Source organism: Ciona robusta, chromosome 13, assembly GCF_009617815.1.
Source record: "Ciona robusta chromosome 13, ASM961781v2".
Taxonomy (NCBI): Eukaryota; Metazoa; Chordata; class Ascidiacea; order Phlebobranchia; family Cionidae; genus Ciona; species Ciona robusta.
The window spans coordinates 2,904,703-2,926,450 of NC_143247.1; the positions used below are offsets into that span (position 1 = coordinate 2,904,703).

Here is a 21,748-nt window from a genome sequence, read left to right on the forward strand (position 1 = left end):
AAACTTACGCCGGAAGGCTCCAAAAATATGTGAAAGCTAAAGCCTGGGTAAAATAGGCACCCACAATATTCAAAATTGCAAGAAACTACAAGAGAATCTTTAATTTTCGCATTTAAAAGCAAGTTTATGTTTTAACCAGTGATCAAAAATCGAGCAAAAAATGCGACATCTTTAACGCCTTGAAGCCGAAATAATTGATAAATTTTAAAAGTTTTTTTTGGGTGCTAGTGAGGAATCCTCCCCCCCTTGCCTATAGAAAAAACGAGAGACTAAAAAAGGAAAAAAGAAAATCATTGGACCGTAACGGTATTTCCCCATAAAAATCATATATTAGTAAATATATCATATATTATTAAATATCCCGGGTTATGGTACACCTGGAGCAGCAATCTTGGTGTCGTTGGAAAGAAGAAGCGACACTTCAATTACGTATCAAAAAATATATTAAATAATCAAAGTACTTTTAGTTGGGTGGGCCGTCAAAGTTTATCAAAGTTTGACACGCAATAAAATAAAAAAATCGCCAATAAAAATTAACAAAACTTTAACACACGTTGATGTATAGCAACATGCAGAACATATTAAAAAATTGGGGTAATACCGCCACTAGTTTTTGATTTATTATTACTTTCGCAACCCCTACTTTTAGCGTATTATTCATAGACCGATTCCATCGTCGCTGCACCTAGTGAAGTCGACTCCCCCCCTCGAATAAAAGAAACTACTTCTCTTTGAACTTTAATATCTCGAGTTATAGTAAGGCTAAAATAGCAATCTTGGTGTCGTTAGAAAGAAGAAGCGACACTGCATTTACGTATCAAAAAATATATTAAATAATCAAAGTACTTTTAGTTGGGTAGGCCGTCAAAGTTGACCCGCAATAAAATACAAAAATCGTTTATAAAAATTAACAAAATTTTGACACACGTTGAGGTATAGCAACATGCAAAACATATTAAAAAATTGGGGTAATACCGCCACTAGTTTTTGATGTATTAATACTTTCGCAACCCCTACTTTAAGCGTATTATTCATAGACCGGTTCCATCGTCGCTGCACCTAGTGAAGTCGACTCCCCCCCTCGAATAAAAGAAACTACTTCTCTTTGAAATTTATTATCTCAAGTTATAGTAAGGCTAAAATAGCAATCTTGGTGTCGTTAGAACGAAGAAGCGATACTTCATTTACGTATCAAAAAATATATTAAATAATCAAAGTACTTTTAGTTGGGTGGGCCGTCAAAGTTGACCCGCAATAAAATACAAAAATCGTTTATAAAAATTAACAAAATTTTGACACACGTTGATGTATAGCAACATGCAGAACATATTAAAAAATTGGGGTAATACCGCCACTAGTTTTCACTTTATTAATATTTTCGCAACCCCCACTTTTAGCGTATTATTCATAGACCGATTCCATCGTCGCTGCACCTAGTGAAGTCGACTCCCCCCCTCGAATAAAAGAAACTATTTCTCTTTGAAATTTAATATCTTAAGTTATAGTAAGGCTAAAACAGCAATCGTGGTGTCGTTAGAAAGAAGAAGCGACACTGCATTTACGTATTAAAAAATATATTAAATAATCAAAGTACTTTTAGTTGGGTAGGCCGTCAAAGTTGACCCGCAATAAAATACAATAATCGTTTATAAAAATTAACAAAATTTTGACACACGTTGATGTATAGCAACATGCAAAACATATTAAAAAATTGGGGTAATACCGCCTCTAGTTTTTGATTTATTAATACTTTCGCAACACCTACTTTTAACGTATTATTCATAGACCGGTTCCATCGTCGCTGCACCTAGTGAAGTCGACTCCCCCCCTCGAATAAAAGAAACTACTTCTCTTTGAAATTTATTATCTCAAGTTATAGTAAGGCTAAAATAGCAATCTTGGTGTCGTTAGAACGAAGAAGCGATACTTCATTTACGTATCAAAAAATATATTAAATAATCAAAGTACTTTTAGTTGGGTGGGCCGTCAAAGTTGACCCGCAATAAAATACAAAAATCGTTTATAAAAATTAACAAAATTTTGACACACGTTGATGTATAGCAACATGCAGAACATATTAAAAAATTGGGGTAATACCGCCACTAGTTTTCACTTTATTAATATTTTCGCAACCCCCACTTTTAGCGTATTATTCATAGACCGATTCCATCGTCGCTGCACCTAGTGAAGTCGACTCCCCCCCTCGAATAAAAGAAACTACTTCTCTTTGAAATTTATTATCTCAAGTTATAGTAAGGCTAAAATAGCAATCTTGGTGTCGTTAGAACGAAGAAGCGATACTTCATTTACGTATCAAAAAATATATTAAATAATCAAAGTACTTTTAGTTGGGTGGGCCGTCAAATTGACCCGCAATAAAATACAAAAATCCTTTATAAAAATTAACAAAATTTTGACACACGTTGATGTATAGCAACATGCAAAACATATTAAAAAATTGGGGTAATACCGCCACTAGTTTTTGATTTATTAATACTTTCGCAATCCCCACTTTTAGCGTATTATTCCTAGACCGATTCCCCCATCAACGGCCCACCCAACTAAAAGTACTTTGATTATTTAATATATTTTTTAATACGTAAATGCAGTGTCGCTTCTTCGTTCTAACGACACCAAGATTGCTATTTTAGCCTTACTATAACTTGAGATAATAAATTTCAAAGAGAAGTAGTTTCTTTTATTCGACGGGGGAGTCGACTTCACTAGGTGCAGCGACGATGGAATCGGTCTATGAATAATACGCTAAAAGTGGGGGTTGCGAAAATATTAATAAAGTGAAAACTAGTGGCGGTATTACCCCAATTTTTTAATATGTTCTGCATGTTGCTATACATCAACGTGTGTCAAAATTTTGTTAATTTTTATAAACGATTTTTGTATTTTATTGCGGGTCAACTTTGACGGCCCACCCAACTAAAAGTACTTTGATTATTTAATATATTTTTTGATACGTAAATGAAGTATCGCTTCTTCGTTCTAACGACACCAAGATTGCTATTTTAGCCTTACTATAACTTGAGATAATAAATTTCAAAGAGAAGTAGTTTCTTTTATTCGAGGGGGGGAGTCGACTTCACTAGGTGCAGCGACGATGGAACCGGTCTATGAATAATACGTTAAAAGTAGGTGTTGCGAAAGTATTAATAAATCAAAAACTAGAGGCGGTATTACCCCAATTTTTTAATATGTTTTGCATGTTGCTATACATCAACGTGTGTCAAAATTTTGTTAATTTTTATAAACGATTTTTGTATTTTATTGCGGGTCAACTTTGACGGCCTACCCAACTAAAAGTACTTTGATTATTTAATATATTTTTTAATACGTAAATGCAGTGTCGCTTCTTCTTTCTAACGACACCACGATTGCTGTTTTAGCCTTACTATAACTTAAGATATTAAATTTCAAAGAGAAATAGTTTCTTTTATTCGAGGGGGGGAGTCGACTTCACTAGGTGCAGCGACGATGGAATCGGTCTATGAATAATACGCTAAAAGTAGGGGTTGCGAAAGTAATAATAAATCAAAAACTAGTGGCGGTATTACCCCAATTTTTTAATATGTTCTGCATGTTGCTATACATCAACGTGTGTTAAAGTTTTGTTAATTTTTATTGGCGATTTTTTTATTTTATTGCGTGTCAAACTTTGATAAACTTTGACGGCCCACCCAACTAAAAGTACTTTGATTATTTAATATATTTTTTGATACGTAATTGAAGTGTCGCTTCTTCTTTCCAACGACACCAAGATTGCTGCTCCAGGTGTACCATAACCCGGGATATTTAATAATATATGATATATTTACTAATATATGATTTTTATGGGGAAATACCGTTACGGTCCAATGATTTTCTTTTTTCCTTTTTTAGTCTCTCGTTTTTTCTATAGGCAAGGGGGGGAGGATTCCTCACTAGCACCTTTTTTTGCGCTGTTTAATGTAGAATTACTTTTTCTTGCATTTTTTCGTCAAATTTAATAAAAGATATTAAATTACATCTTGAAATATGAAAGTAAACGAAGCATGCTGAATTAATATCAAAATACAAACGAATTGCATTGTGTTAGATGCTACCCGTTGGCGTGACATCATACTTTTGACAAAGGAATAAGTCAAATACCGCCAAAAATCAGTTTTACCTGCAATATTTTCTATCTGGTAAAACTATAACAGGGGCCTTTAAAAAATAGCAACATCACCAAATGTAGTTTACCCAGGTTTGTAAACTATCACTAACATTTTTACCCCCATTTCATGTTCTTGCTCTGTCTCATCTCTATTGAATATATCAATAGCCGTTACATGTTAAGACTATGCTATGTTCTTGCTATCATTGTGGTGGGTGACTGCCCTTTAACAGGACACTTACCAACATTTGCCTCAACCTAGTGATCTCTTACAAGTTGTCTAAATTTGCATTTATAGGCTAGAGTCGCTACACTAAGAAAAAATCAAAATAACTATTCACACTAAGAGTTACCCTTGGTGTAACTTTAAAGCGGGTACAAATGGTACGAAACAGAACACCAGTGCTATAACAACTGTGGCTCCATCCCTGTGTTATGACGACTGTTTCATTCATTCAATTTTGTTTGAAAACTCAGAATTTAAAATTTTTATTTAATGATTGCTTTTCCACCACATAACCTTACACAGTGATCAGTTGAAAAGGGAAATGAGTTTCTAACAATCTAATATTAACTTACAATGCATGCACAAGGTTAATCAGGTAATGGAAAAACCTGCCCCAAAATCCTAGGTCCGTTTACATGCTAAGGCATGGGACCTACAGTAGAATGCACAATGTTTTCAATATTTTTAAACAACATTTTTTAAAGCACCAACAAAGAAATAAGTTTAAGAAAGAACTGAGTTGGTTTTCGAATATAAAATAATCACAAAATCTTGGATACATAAGCATAGCTTAGAAGGTATGTATGATTGTAAACTTGACAATTTTGGAACAGGGTTAAGGCCATTGAAACTACAGAACTCCTTATGCAATAAAAAAAACTAAAAATGGAAATTTAAAATTCAATAAATCATTGCATCACCCATTTGCAACTAAGTATTGACAAAATAAAAATCAAGTTAAATCAGCGCTAAGTAACTAACAAGTATGGTTTAAACAGGCAAAGCTAATCAGTCAACCATGGAATACATAGAACTAAACAGTTTTAAATTTAACTTGAACTAAAAATAGTATATACATTCATACATATGCAAAACATACAAAATGGTCCCTTAAATAAAAAGTCTGGTTTTGTTGTGCTATTATTATTTGTGTGAATAGACTACAATATATATAAAAATTATAAATTTTTCAGATATTTCGGGTTTGTTTATAAATCTACATCTGTTACTGTTGCATCAGCTTCTTCATTCGTTTTACTCTTATGACGGACTTTTAATTCATCTGCAAAGTAATATATAGATAGATTTTGATGGAAAAAAAGAAAAATAGTAACCAGTAAAATATTGACATTGTGATGGAAAGAGTAAAAATGTGAAAGCCAATCTTTTTCTGTTACCAGAGCAACGAATTTAAATTAATGATAAAACTTGGTGTGAAATTGCTACAATCCAGTTACACTCATAATCAAATACAATGGATTTAATCAATGTGGTGAATGCAATACACTTTGGCTCTACTTGTATACAGACATAACAGAATAAAACTTATTTTAAGAAGTAAAACTGGGATGCTAAAACATATTATGATGTCACATTTATTTGGGGTAACAGACACAAAAATAGAGGTAACAGGCATATTGAAAATTACATAGAAAAGTACTTCAACCTTTTTATACATACTGATTTCGGATTAAACATTACTCAAAGTAAACTAACATACTTGTAGCATGAGGTGCTTGGTAAGCTTTTCTTTTTCTATTGGTTGGCTCTGTAGTGTGTTGAACTATAAAATATTATAAGTTAGATACACCTTATTAAACACATGGTGTATTCATACACCTCATGCTCACTGTCAAGTTATAACATAGGTGTCTTCTTATACACCAGACACACATGGTGTATTAATACACCTCATGCTCACTGTCAAGTTATAACATGGGTGTCTTCCTATAAACCAGACATACATGGTGTATTCATACACCTCATGCTCACTGTTAAGTTATAACATGGGTGTCTTCTTATACACCAGACATACATGGTGTATTCATACACCTCATGCTCACTGTCAAGTTATAACATGGGTGTCTTCTTATACAGCAGACACACATGCTGTATTCAAACACCTCATGCTCACTGTCGAGTTATAACATTGGTGTCTTCTTATACACCAGACACACATGGTGTATTCATACACCTCATGCTCACTGTCAAGTTATAACATGGGTGTCTTCTTATACACCAGACATACATGGTGTATTCATACACCTCATGCTCACTGTCAAGTTATAACATGGGTGTCTTCTTATACAGCAGACACACATGTTGTATTCATACACCTCATGCTCACTGTCGAGTTATAACATTGGTGTCTTCTTATACACCAGACACACATGGTGTATTCATACACCTCATGCTCACTGTCAAGTTATAAGAGGGGTGTCTCCTTATACACCAGACACACATGGTGTATTCATACACCTCATGCTCACTGTCAAGTTATAACATGGGTGTCTTCTTATACAGCAGACACACATGTTGTATTCATACACCTCATGCTCACTGTCGAGTTATAACATTGGTGTCTTCTTATACACCAGACACACATGGTGTATTCATACACCTCATGCTCACTGTTGAGGTATAACATGGGTGTCTTCTTATACACGAGACACACATGGTGTATTCATACACCTCATGCTCACTGTTGAGTTACACAATATTACTCAAGTCCAACGCACCTGTATTAGGAACATGGTTATGACTATTTGGCAACAATTCACGTTTGACTTGTAAATAATCAGTAGCTGTGACCTCACAATCGATTTGAATCAATGTCTGGTAAACCTCATTGTTTGAATAAGTTTCTGAAATCAAAATAAAGATTATTTTAAAAATATTGCCAGATCTTTTTTTCACTGATAATATAACTTGTACCTGTCAGCAAAAACAAAAAAAATAGAATGCATGAGAACTAATCATTAAGTAAAAGATAAATTTAAAAATAAAAAAATTGGAAACTGATTGGAAAATTATTGCTAGAGAGACATGAGATTGAGAACTGACCATTAGGTGGAGCAGTGGGGAACACAAGTGACATCTTAGTGGGGAGCGAGGAATTCTTCACCGTGGATGGGAGGAGAATGTGATCCTGTGATGCGGGTATATATGATTATTGTGAAAGTAAATTTTACTTGCTATATGGTATTTGACATTACAGTACATTTATACACTTGTGTGTAGAGTGTAGGCCCACAATTTCTTGTCTGTGATTTTTAAGAACCAATACTCCATCTGTCACATGACTAGACAACATCAGGATTTGCTGTTAATTGTCTTGTAATCTTGACTAAGGACACATAGACTTGGAATTGCTAGAAGATCTTATTCAGACTATAGTAGCAACAGCATATGGAGTAGGGTGGGGGAAGATGGGACACATTTTCGTATTTTCTTGTCCCAATTGGTAGTAAACAAAGAACAATCAAAGAATTATAAAATCATATCCTTACGACTCCCATAGCCTGCTTTTAATTGTTTAAAACACGATCGGAATAGTTGGATATTATGTATTAAAGGTGTCCCGTCTTCTCCCACCCTACTATATATATATATATAAATTCTTATATATATGGTTACCTGGTTAAGAGATATCACATATATTGTGTCATTGCGTCGGTTTAATAAATCAAGAAACTTGTTGAAAGAATTTTCTTTATCTTTGTAAAGAGCTATGCCTGTTGCTTTGGTTGGCCTGTATACATAACAGTGTTCAAATATTATAACAATTGCATAACATTTGCTTTACTTGGGGATTGGGATATAACATTGTAATCACAAGTGCCAAACCTGGGGTGGCAGGGTGGGCAAGTCAACCCCGGAATTTTCTACACACTTTTTGTTGTTTTATAGGTATGTGTATCTGACTATCCCTAACTCCACTAGAATTATATAAAGCTGGATGCATAGGATTTTACTGATTAGGATTTTTATGCCTAGGATTTTTACTTAATTACGAACACTGGGCAATGTTGGCATACAAATAAATCTCACCTTCTTTGTTGAGGAGACACAGCAATCCTCCTACTTCTTTTGTTAGTCTGTGACATAAGAAAAATCATTATTACATCATAAAGGTCAGTGCAGTGACAGGTGGGGGTCAATAAATAGGTCATTTAGGTTATGTAAGGATGAAAACCAACCAAAAGTCATGTTTACTTATCCACACACTGCAATAGCTTCAGCAACTCGACTGTGGGCATGGGAGTGGCAACCATGGATAAGTCACTCAAGTTCCCACCCACGAGGATATAAATGACCAAACCAACCAAAAGTCATGTCTGCTTATCCACACACTGCAATAGCTTCAGCAACTCGACTGTGGGCATGGGAGTGGCAACCATGGATAAGTCACTCAAGTTTTCACCCACAAAGAATATAAATGTCCAAACTAATAAACTTACTCTATCAGGTGGTTTCTTATTCACATAGTTCTTCATATGATTTGATTCCTTATTATGTTTTTCTCTGGCAATCCATTGGTCCAAGTCTTTGCTGACCCTGGAAGGTAACAGGCTTAAGAAAATAGTGGCGAAAAAATTGCCAAAGCTAGAAATCATACTAGTATTATACAATGTAACCTTAAATTAGTTGCACCACTGTTATAATCTATTCTATATGGGTGAGGTGGGGTCCTTGTTAAAAGACCTATGATTTAGGCCAGGATAGGTTTATTACACCACAATTCACAGGTGTTTATATAAGTTAAGTTGTATTTGACCGACACTTCGGTATTTTTGACAGCTAGTTTTACAAAGTGTTAACAAAACAATAACATTGAATTGGTTGCACCACTTTTTACAGGTGTTTATATAAGTTAAGTTGTGTTTGACCGACATTTTAGTATTTTTTGACCGACATTTTAGTATTTTTGACAGATAGTTTTACAAAGTGTTAACAAAACAATAACCTTGAATTGGTTGCAGCACTTTTTACAGGTGTTTATATAAGTGAACTTGTATTTATATAAAACACACAAACATGTGATATTAACATTCATATAAGCAAATAACAATACAGTTCTCCTTGATAAAACATCCATAACATATACTACCTTATAGATTCAGTCTCATTCAGTTGTTTCTCATTTTTGTTTAAACTTTCACACAAGTTAATTTTCACACTGGTTGGCGCTGGTTTAATGCTCAGATGTGGCTTTGGAGCATAGAATCTAAATTTCTGGTGAAAAGTGAGGATTATTGAAAACATTAAGGACACTAATGATTAACACAACACCTAACATACAGTATACAGGTTACAGACCTCTGCTCAGTCATGGCCTTGATTTTAAAAGGCCAATTGCTTATAAGTGGTGAAAAAACATACGTACAAGCCAAAATACCACACAAACAATGAATAAACCTAATACATTATAAGATCTTACTTGGTTAATATTGTTCATGTCTGGTGGCCTCTGTTCATGTGTGTTGGTGGCTGTTTAATGATAATTTGGTTAGTTTGTTGTCTGGTACTCTGGGTGTTGGGGCAATGGGTAAACTAAGGCCTAATCCCTGGGTGTTAGGGTAATGGGCCAACTAAGGCCTAAATCCCTGGGTGTTGGGGTAATGGGCAAACTAAGGCCCAAATCCCTGGGTGTTGGGGTAATGGGCCAACTATGGACTAAATTCCTGGGTGTTGGGGTAATGGGCAAACTAAGGCCTAAATTCCTGGGTGTTGGTGTAATGGGCCAACTAAGGCCTAATCCCTGGGTGTTGGGGTAATGGGCAAAATTTGGCATAAATTCCTGGGTGTTGGGGTAATGGGCCAACTCTGGCCTAATCCCTGGGTGTTAGGGTAATGGGCCAAGTAAGGCCTAAATCCCTGGGTGTTTGGGTAATGGGCAATATAAGGCCTAAATCCCTGGGTGTTGGGGTAATGGGCAAACTAAGGCCTAAATTCTTGAGTGTTGGGGTAATGGGCAAAATTTGGCCTAAATCCCTGGGTGTTGGGGTAATGGGCAAAATTTGGCCTAATCCCTGGGTGTTTGGGTAATGGGCCAACTATGCCCCAAATCCCTGGGTGTTGGGGTAATGGGCCAACTACCCTGATGAAGACTTGCCAGATGGTAGACAAAACATGTTTACATTTTGCATACCAGATGAGCCGTTAAATAAATATATTCATAGAAAACATAAAAATATTGAACAAAATCACTCACGAGTGTAAGATATTCTCCTGGTCCTCGGTATCGGCATCGGGACTCTGATCCCAAGTTCCTCCTTTAGTTTCCTCCTCAACATCCTTTGTAGGGAGATGGATGAAGTATCTCGGAGGACCTCAAGGATCCTGGGAGGAGGAGGATCAAATTATTTGTTGTTTTTATCTTTTTTTTATGTTTTTTTAACCTTTTTTTACAATTTTGTTATAAAAAAGATAGCACATGTCGATTTTTATGACAATACATTTGAATAGAAATTTTAGTAATTTATATTCAATTGACAATATAAACAAGATCCAATTCTTGGTTGTTTTTATCTTTTTTTAATCTTTTTTTAAACCTTTTTCTACAAATTTTTCATGAACAAGGTGTCCAAGACAAAGCACATGTCGATTTTTATGACAATACATTTTGATATAAATTTTAGTAATTATAATTATACCAGACAGTCTTATAAAGAGAATTTATGCATGTGTGCTTACATAATGGTAAAAATAAAACCTATGGTTTAATAAACAAAAAACCTCAGTATTTTTATCCTTTTAGCAAATGTTGTGCAAAACTTGAGGTTTAAAAAGATAGGCGATTCACAAACAGATTTAAAGGATCTAAACTACTGAAAAATAAAGTATTACCAGCCTACTTACTTATCCAGGTGTTCCTTCTTATAATTATTAACCAAATCATCCATCCAGAAAGAATCCTTCTTTAAACTAGATGACACCTGAGTCTCACTCCCTGCTCTAACTCCTCCCACTCCTCTCTCACTTTTTCCTCCTTGCTCCTCCACAGAGAGCAGCTGCCTGCCATGAAAACCGGATTCAACCGGTGCTGGCCAGTTTTTGACTACATTAAAGTTGCCAGCATCTTCTGGTGTGAACTTTATTGGTGTGTCTTCACCAGAAATTGACTGGTTAGCGAGAAAACTTAGTGGGTGAATATTGAACCCGATAAATAGAACGAGCATAAGAATACAAGCTGCTCTTCGCTGACCGATAGTGGTCATACCAGCCAAGCTACGAAGACGAGTGTTCTGCAAAAAAACACAGTTTTTTAAGAAATTTTTAAAACAATTTGACATAACTATCTGTTTTGTATTTTAACAACATCACGCCAGATTTTATCCTGCTGTTAGATGTCTATACAAACAAGCAAAGCCAAAGTATATTGCATTCACCACCTCAATCAATGAGGTTCCCTATGTTTAACAACTATGAGTGTTACTATATTTTAACAATGTCATCTCAGATTTTACCCTGCTGTTAGGTGTCTATACAAACAAGCAGAGCCAAAGTATATTGCATTCACCACATTAATCAATGAGGTTCCCTATGTTTGACAACTATGAGTGTACAAGAAGAGTCAAAGTATTCATTAATTAGGTGTCTATGCTTGACAACCATGAGGGAATTTTGTCACCGAAAGGTACAAGATTCAAGGCCCAGCGAAGCCACACAAACCTCATTTTCAAGTTCCATCACTTTATCCCTGAGTTGTTGATTCATTGATCGAAGCTTGTTGTTGTCGTCCAAACATTCCAACATTTGTTGCTCTAATGTGCTCACATACTGTGGGAAGTAGAAGTAATATGGGGTATGTACATAGTATAAATATATATATATAGTGGGGGGGGGGAGATGGACACTTTTTCATAATATTTTATCGTCTAACTTAACAGTAAACATTTGTTGCTCTAATGTGCTCATGTACTGTGGGGAAGTAGAAGTAATATGTAATAAATACCATACACATTATGTACTACAGGTGCCAAACCTGGGGTGTTGGGACAGACAGGCATGTCTAAAATTACATTTATAGCATATAAATTGACTGCTCTGGCAAAAACAAGAACCTTGGACACATCTTGCTGCAGGAAATTACCCACATAGAATAATTTACAACCTAACTTTAAACCTAAAGTAGTTACACCACTTCTTTGTTAATAAAACAGTTGTACTTACTTCTTTCCTTCTCTGTCTTGATTGACAGGCAGCTTCACGATTCTTTATCATTCGCTGCTGACGTTTCATTGCTCTACCCTGGGATTTGAATATTAAAATCAGTTTAGGGGTAATGGGTTAACTCTGGTTTTAAATCGAGGTTCCATGGCATGCCTCACTGTAGGAACTCACCCATATAGAATAGACCACAACACCATTAGTACTGACAGTCTGGCCTATCTGGCCTAAATCCAAGGCAAGCTTAACCAAATGACTTCACCCATAGAACATAGCACAATACAATTTAAACCGGCAATTTAAGTAATGGGCCAAATCTGGTCTAAATCCCAGGCACGCCTAACCATATGAAATATGAACCATAATAAATAGAACACAATACCATTAGTACTGGCAGTTGGACCAAATCTGGTTGAAATCCCAAGCATGTTAAGTATATGACTTCACCCATATAGAATATAACGCAATACCATTTGAACTGGCAATTTGAGTAATGGGCCAAATCTGGTCTAAATTGCAGGCATGCCTAACTTCACCCATGCACAATACACACCACTCACATCCAAGTCTTTTATAGTCAGTTGTTCATTTTTTTGCTCCAACCCCATGACTGGGTTCACCCCAACTACAGTAGGGGTAAAACTGGGGTAAGCGGCAGGTACAATGGGTTTCTTGGGACCCCCGATTGATCCCATTAGGGGTTTGGTTGCTGACTTTGTTTGACTGTGCTTTCCTGAAATATTTAAAGTAATTGAGTTGTTTTTAATCGAAATTTAACAATCAAAGATCAAAATTTAATAATCAAAAATCAAATTTAAAAACAGTATTATGAATTTTTGTTTAAAGTATATAATTAAAAACTAAACACAAATTGGAATTTTAAAGTTTTATAATTTTTTTGGTCATTTTTGTGTAAAACATAAAAAAAACAAGGTATTATGCAAAAATCATAATGCTGGTTCTACCTTCTTTCTGATCACTTGGTGGTTGGTTGTGATTGGTCAGTGGAAGTATCTTTGGCCGAGCTAGAATGCCATTGGTTGAAATATTAACCAATGGGGAAGAAGCACCTGTGGTTTGAATTAACTGTCATATGTCATTCACATGATTAGTCACAAAAACTTATAAGTTTCACTAATTTTTATGAAAATATATACATTATGAACGAACAAATAATTTTTTATGCAAATGTATTTACATAACTTTAAACTTTTTCATGATTTTTTGGGGGGTGAAACAAGCAACAGGCAAATTACTTCTGTTTAACCGGAATTTTTTATAAAAATTTATTAAAACAAAATGACCAAAAAAACTCGTACTTGTTTATACATAATTATTATTATTTAAATATCCCAAATACCATTATGTAAAGTGTCTGATCTGACAACGAAGCTTTGAGGTGAAACAACTTCATTTTTAGGGGTAACATGGGTGAGGTTTATGGGTATAGAAGGGGGAATCACCTGAAATAAGGGGTAGTTTAAAACAAAGGTTGTTTAAAAAAATGATAAACTTAGTCAAGTTGATATAACATTATTTCTTATTATAACATATATATATATATATATAATATAATTTTTTATTTGTATTATGAAAAAGAAAAAGTAGGAAAAGTATAATATGAAAGGCGATGCCAAAAAGTTGTTTAATACCCTGAGTCAAGTTAACATTATATAAAATAAACACTAGTTTAGGCATTAAAAATAAAAACACACTTTTAAATTGGAAACATTACCACCCACCATTTACTAATAACAAAAATATATGATTTAACTGAATATATTGTTATAGATCAATGGGTTTTAATGTATTTTAGCAATGTTACCCCATATTATATAGTAGAGTGGAGAAAGACAGGACACCTTTAGCACATAATATCTAAATATCCTGATCGTGTTTTAACCAATTAACAACGGTCTATGGTAGTCGTGAGGATACAGTTTTATAATTTTGGTTTGTTTATTACCAAATGGAACGAGAAAACAGAATAAAAAGGTGTCCCATCTTCCCTCACCGTATTATACTTACAAATATGACTCTATGATTTAACTTACCATATTATGCGAATTATTCACTGACATTACATTGCATACAGTAGGTTGGGTGGGGGTAGTGGTTAGATACAAGCTTGATACCGGCTCCTGTTTCACATATAATCGCATCGGGGCAGCTTCGGCAACACTGCTAAGGGGGATCTGAAATTTAATGGAAAACACTGAAAATTTTGATATGAATAATTGAATGTAAATTGTTTGTTTTTGTGTAATGGGAAATGACAGTCGTTATAACACGGGTTTTCTGTTTCATTCACCTCGTGTCTGCTTACTAGTTATCCCATAGGTAACGTTTTAATGTATGATTGAAACTTAAATCCCAGGTTCCAAGACATACCACACTGTAGGATCTCACCCATATAGAATAGAATGTGCATATACAATGTTGGGATAATGGGCCAACTCTGGCCTAAATCCCAGGTCCCATGGCTTGCCTCACTGTAGGATCTCACCCATACAGAATAGAATGTGCATATACAATAATGGGGTAATGGGCCAACTCTGGCCTAAATCTCTGGTCCCATGGCGGGACCTTGCAGGACCTTACCAACATAGAATAGCATAAAAACTCAAGCACTCAAACCTGGAATGAACTTAATGTAGAAGTTGTAACTTGAGTTGATTGTGCTTGTTCCTGAGTTGGGGGAACCCCCATTTTCCTTGTATAGCTTGCCATGCTAACTGCTTGTAAACTCTCAGCGGTGATCGTTTTTTTGAATTTCCGGTTGCAACGCTTGGCTGATTTTCGCTTCAATGACCCTTCGTGCATGGTTGACCTCACTGGAGGGTTGGATACGGCTGAATGAATATGGAATATAGAAATATTATGAAATGTGAAGTATAATGTTAAATTAATTACCTACACAGTTACATACGTGGTAACTCGTAAGCGGGCACGAAGTGTATGAAACAAAATACCCGTGTTATAAAGACTGTCGTTGCCCCTCCATGCATACACAAGTCCATGGATACCCAAGTAACATTTATTAATTTATTAAGGGTTTAAACAGAATTTAAAACAAGGCTTATTACGTACCTTGGGTGGTAGAGCTGTCTCCATTTAAAATCACATTATCACAAACTTGTCTTAGGTCAATAACTGGAGCTTTTTGACATTCTGTAGAAAAAAACAACATTCCCTTAGAAAGCATAGGCTCCTAAGATGTGTATGCTCTGAATTTAACAGTAAACGTTACAACAAATAAGTTTGATTAATTTCATAGGATTGTGTGTCTAACTATCCCTGCCTTCCCTGTGTTTTAAAAGGTTTGGCCCCTGAGGTACGCTTAGTATGTAAATAAGTGATATTGCATGAATAAAAGTAATAACATGGGATATTTTTATAATAGGCACCTAACATGGGTATGCAAGGTGTGCATACATTCCCTGGATTCAACTTTGATACCCCATGTGAATTAGAGGGTACACATACCAACTAAATACGTCATTTTGCATTAATAAAAGCAATAAAATGGGATATTTTGTAAAGAGCAACCTAGTTTTTCAAACGATTTTATATTCTATGTAGGTGAGGTCCCAGTGTGGCACTCCATTGGTCCTGTGATTTAGGTCAAGATTGGTCCACAAAAAAGGGGTTGTCACTTACGTCAGTAAAGTATATTATGATATTATTTTCAATGAATTTAAATTACCGGTTTTATTTGAAGTTTCTGTTGTTGGTTCTGGAACATTTCTGTGCATGTTAAGTAACCTGTAATATATGGTTAGTTAAGCTAACTGTATGGTATATAAAATATAAAGGTATTTACTAAAATACATTTTGCTAATCTGACCCCGATCTGGTGCTCATAGAGTTGAACGATTCTTGTGTAAAAAATAAATTAAGGATAAGGTGCTATGAAAATGTAACAGAAAAAATCAAGTCCAAACAATTGCATAATTTGAATAAGAGACTGACGATGGTTATGTTTTGGTAGCACCAGATCCTTCAAGAAAACACGATAGGTAATAGCATATGGATGTTACGTAATCATAGGTGTCATGCAACATAAGCACCCCTAACATAACGAGTTATAGATGTTGCGTTTGTTGGTGTGAGATATATGAAACAATAAGTCTAGATAAGTAAATGTAAGAACATAATGTAGTGTATTAAGTCAGTTACACATCAGCCCTAGATAAGTCCTAGAGTAGATAGTTAAGTCCTAGATAGATAGATAAATCCTAGAGTAGATAGATAAGTCCTAGATAGAGAGCTGTATGTAATAACATAATGTAACATGTGATGTATTAAGTTGGTTACACATCAGTCATTACAATTAGGTCAGTCACAGTCAGCTACACAATGGTCTAATGTTTGGTGAAACACAAGTTAACAGACATGATATATAATGTAGTATTGTAACCTGTTAGTTTCCCTAAGAGCATCTTTAACAGCTTTGTCGAACTCACTCTCTTCTTTTGGAATCTATAAGATAAGTTTGTGTTATTATGCCATTATGCTTATTGTTGAATTCTAACATGGGTGTATTTCATACACCCATGTTTACTGGCGAGTTAAAACATTGGTGTCTTCTTATACACCAGACACACATGGTGTATTCATACACCTCATGCTCACTGTTGAGTTATAACATGGGTGTCTTCTTATACATCAGACACACACGGTGTATTCATACACTGCAATCTCACTGTCAAGCTGTAACATGGGTGTCTTCTTATACACCAGACACACATGGTGTATTTATTCACCTCATGCTAACTGTCAAGGTATGACATGAGTGTCTTCTTTATACCATGGATTTCCTCTTAAACAACAACACCGTGTATATAATTGTTTAGACCACGCGTTCCATTATGAAGTTACATGGTAAGCCATGTATGCTAATACTGAGAACTCAGGAGGCGACATAGTTATTTCCTGCTGTCTATTATGTTATAAACTACAATACAAACAATACAGAGTGGCTATTCAGTCACTATTGTATGAATGGATGGATGAGCTTTTGAAATAATATAATGAATACCAACAGCTTAGCACATGTGGTGTTTAAAGGTAAATTTCCAATAGTGTCAGAACACAACCCTTTATAACCTATATGTGAATTTTATATTATTATGTGTGTGTTATTTGGATTAAATTTGCAGTAAAATTTCTTGTATTATACTTAACAAAGCATGACACTTGACTACTTGAGTCATATAATGCATTATTGCGTGTGGTGACAAGTACCATATAAACACATACAATCTAACCAGTAGGTTATACAGTACATCAATTAGTTGTAGGAATGGATAATAGTTGTATAGTTGAATAATAGGCCAACTCTGGCTTAAATCTCTGATCCCATGGCTTGCTGTACGACCTAACCCATGTAGAATAGAATGCAGATACATAATGTTTGGATGATGGGCTAACTCTGGTCTACATTTCAGGTCCTATAACTTGCTATGATATAGGACCGCACCCATATAGAATAGAATACATGAATACAAAATATGAAACACACATTGTATCATATTACCCACCATTTGTGACCGTTTTTGTATAACTCCTTTTCTTTTAGTGTTTTCCATTACAGCTTGTTTTTCATAAAACCCTTCATCTGAATGTTGTTGAGTTGACTGTATGAATAAAACACAATCATATTTATCACTGAAAAAGTTGCTTGTGTTTACCTAATATTATGCTTTTTTCGGGATGTTTTTACTTAAGTTTACCCTTTTTTTTGATTTTTTTACTCAAAATTACATTTTTTCAGGATCTTTTTACTGAAATGTAGTTTTTTTTAGGATTTTTTTACTATATCAATGAGTTTCCTGCACTTTTTCAGATTTTTTTTTCAATATTTTTTCAGATCACATTTTTTTCAGATATTTTTCTCATTTCCCCTATTTTACCTGTCTTTGAAAAGCTGTGTCGAAGATGTTTCCTGATTGGTTGGTTGGAGGGGGCGGGGTCGATGATTGTGACGAATAAGCGGAGGATGATGATCCACTACGACACCGAGTGGTGGCTTTGTCGTGAAGCTGGCTCGCTGCTATAGAAATAGTATATACAAATAATACATCAAACATGAGCGTAATGTTAGTGGTACCTTGGCTACTGGCCTACACCCAAGATACCTTAACTTGGTTTCACCAAAAAAAGATATTGGGCTTCACAGTATCAATTATCCACAAAGTTACATACGTCGTAACTCGTAGAAATATTATACATCAAACAATGTCATTGGGCTTCACCAATAAATGAAACATTGGCCTTCACAAAAAATCCAAAAAAATATATATACCCACAAAGTTACAAACATGGTAACTCGCGAGCATGATGTGTTATAACGACTGTTGTTTTCTTAAAATAAGTTACTTTATTCATATTTACCATGCAATTGAGGTCCACTGTCATGTTGTGTGTTGTTTAAATGCGGATACAATTGATCCAGTGATATATTTTGTACGTTTTGTGACGTCACAAAACTATCCAGGCTCTCTAGCTCCTCTGGTGGGGTAAGTGGTGGGGATTCCAAGTCATTGATGATGTCATCAAACTCTGTGTCACCCTGTGATGTAATAATGCATACTGTTTAGTATGAGTTCGGTATGACAAGGCCATAGGTACCAAACCTGGGGTGGCAGGGTAGGTATGGTAGGCCAATGCTAGAATTTTTTTACGCAATCAGTAAACATTGGAATTTATAAGTTAGATTCGTCACATAGAAATAAGGATGTAACAATTCTGGCCTCCTCTCTGTTTTAAAAAATTTAGCGCCTTTAGGCAAAGCAAATTTAACAAAAAATTTGAATAACAGTTCCTGGAAAATAATGGTTTTATGTGGAAATTAAACAATGGCCGAGAAAATAAGTTGCATTCGATGGTTAGTTGGTTACCACCAACAGAATAAATGTGTGAGCGATTGCGTAATACTATCTACATAAGAGCAACCATAAGTGATACTTATAGACACTTGAAACACCGGCTGTTGGAAGTCTAATCTACTCTGAATGGGACATGACAATGATAATAGTAAATTACAATGAATATATAACTTAAACTATAATGTATGGGTGGGGGAAGATAGGGCACAATTTCATTCTATTTTACTGTGTCTGAATAATCTAAATGTGACATGACAATAATAATAGTAAATTACAAACTGAATACATAATTTAATTCCTTATTATAATTTTTCTAAGCTTACAAGTTACCATGTATGTTAAATATATAAATTATAATGCATAGTAGGGTGGGGAAGATAGAGCACATTTTCATTCTAATATGCCGACCCAATTGGTAGTAAACAAAGTAATTAATAGTCTTTAAAAATTATCATTTAATGTTCTTAAAGTAGGCTATTTCATAAAGTATATAACAAGAAAACTTGGGAATTCACTTTTAACAAAATCTAAAGTAAGTATAACAAAAAAATAATTAACTTACCATACAGAAATTACTATATTCAAGTGGGATTTGAGACCCACTGCCAGAATCAGACCCAGAGTCCATTGTGACCTCACTTTGAGGGGGGGTGGAATGGGTTTCTAGAACAAAATATTAATATAAATAAAAGCAGGGCAGAGGTTTTGTGAATTTAGGTAAAACTTGGGGGACATTGTTAAAATAAACTAATAGTCATAAAACTAGGGAACCTAATTGATTAATGCAGTGAATACAATATACTTTTGGCTCTGCTTGTTTGTATAGACACCTAACAACAGGGTAAAATCTGGGGTAAAATTGTTAAAATAAAGTTACACAAATAGTTGTCAAACATCGGGAACCTTATTGAATAATGTGGGTAAAACGAAAATTCTGTAACAATTAATGTCGGACCTCTATCATAAATGAGGTAAAATGTGAAAGACATTAATAAGACTGACCTGAACTACTAACACTAAAGTCCAACCAGTTCATCTCATTCTCAGTAGAGAGGACTGGGAACTGTTGACAGGTGGCTGCAAAGAAAATAGAAAAGTTTTTAATTTTAATTTTCCATACTTTTTATCATTATGCTACTCTTGCTATTGAACGAAGGTATAATGGACAGTTTTTATTATTTGTTAACCTTGACAGCATTAACCCACTTGTGGTAAAAAAAATGATTTATTTTCCGTGAATCTAATAATTAATATTATACCCCCATAACTCTAGAGAAACAAGTTAATTTAACATAAAAACATCAACATATTTATATATAATAATATAACTAAACACATTTTATAAACTAATACCACAATAACAACACATAGTCACAAGTTAAATTAACACATATATATATATATATATATAACAAAACGGTGCTAGTGAAGAATCTCCCCCCGCCACCTTATTTGCTAACCACTAACCTCTAACCACTAACCCCTAGGTTATTGTTGATAGTTAGGGGGTCAGTGGTTAGAGGTTAGGGGTTAGCAAAAAAGGTGGGGGGGAGATTCTCCACTAGGACCCAACAAAACACATAAATAACCATATTTACCCCAATCATTTTCAGTTAACAAATTATCCTCAAGAAACATAGTTTCATAATTTCCAGCCATCTTTGCTGGTTAAAATCCAACTCCAAGATATGTTTTTTTACAAACACAACGTTTTAGTTACGAAACGAATAAATATAAATTACACATTTTATCTGTAAAGAAATAAAAATATATAAGTCTGGTATTTACTGGTATTATACTATCGTAGTTTTGGTTAATTTCACATTTATTACTTTGCTGAGAATTAGTATTTTTAAGACAAAACCTATACACACATAGTGTGTAACATTTATAGCGTTATTTACATGGTATGCATATTTATTTAGGCCTACATTTAGATTTATCATACACTATATTTACTATGAACAGCGTCAAAAACTTTCTGTTGGTATAAATACAATAAACTGTAAGATTCTAATGATGAAAATCGACCGAATATTCAAAAAAATGGCTTGAAAATTTAAAAAACAAAACAGTAAACGTATCTTTCATTCTTTCAAAACACATTCTCCAAATACGTGACGTTAACCACAAGTAGCAAGTACTTTCATTTTGACAAAAATATAACCTACAGTGTTGACCATTTCATTTCGTTAGTGCAAAATCATTTTATTGTTGTGTTGTTTATTTTTAAATTATTATATTGGTAAACACTGTTAGTTACTACTTCGAAATATCATAGAAGTCGACGTGTTGTAAACAAATCGCATAACTTGTTTACTCTTTCGTGTTTGTCTAACTGGGACAACTATTGGTAAACAAAATTAATCGACGAAGGCAACCAATAATAAATTAATCCGACCAAAGTTAATGGATTTTTTTTACAAATTGTCCAAAAACGTGTGAAAAAATAATGGTCAAATGTGAAAAACAGATATTTTGACTGGTTTAATTCAAATCACACAATCTAAATTTACTAAATCGCATAACCCA

The 21,748-nt window shown here is 34.5% G+C and overlaps 1 protein-coding gene across 2 annotated transcripts; it reads right to left on the minus strand.

Annotated features, from left to right (window-relative positions):
• Positions 1-4,626: 4,626 nt before the first annotated feature.
• Positions 4,627-20,997, minus strand: LOC149725816 (uncharacterized). 2 transcript variants are annotated; one of them, XM_089891452.1, is made up of 27 exons: positions 20,815-20,997; positions 20,219-20,293; positions 19,779-19,879; positions 18,723-18,900; positions 18,242-18,378; positions 17,870-17,965; positions 16,747-16,808; positions 16,033-16,091; positions 15,417-15,497; positions 14,964-15,178; positions 14,381-14,521; positions 13,687-13,789; positions 13,292-13,396; positions 12,887-13,059; positions 12,330-12,407; positions 11,829-11,936; positions 11,016-11,401; positions 10,369-10,496; positions 9,595-9,644; positions 9,265-9,389; positions 8,615-8,711; positions 8,205-8,251; positions 7,791-7,905; positions 7,218-7,302; positions 6,893-7,018; positions 5,875-5,937; positions 4,627-5,436 (listed from the first exon to the last, which is right to left on the minus strand). In XM_089891452.1, exons 1-27 carry the CDS (start codon positions 20,873-20,875, stop codon positions 5,363-5,365), a joined length of 3,069 nt encoding a protein of 1,022 aa, XP_089747578.1. In that variant the 5' UTR covers positions 20,876-20,997; the 3' UTR covers positions 4,627-5,362. The 2 variants fall into 2 exon arrangements, with proteins under 2 accessions (XP_089747578.1, XP_089747577.1); XM_089891451.1 differs by having other exon boundaries at positions 18,242-18,381; positions 20,815-20,996.
• Between the last annotated feature and the right edge of the window lie 751 nt (positions 20,998-21,748).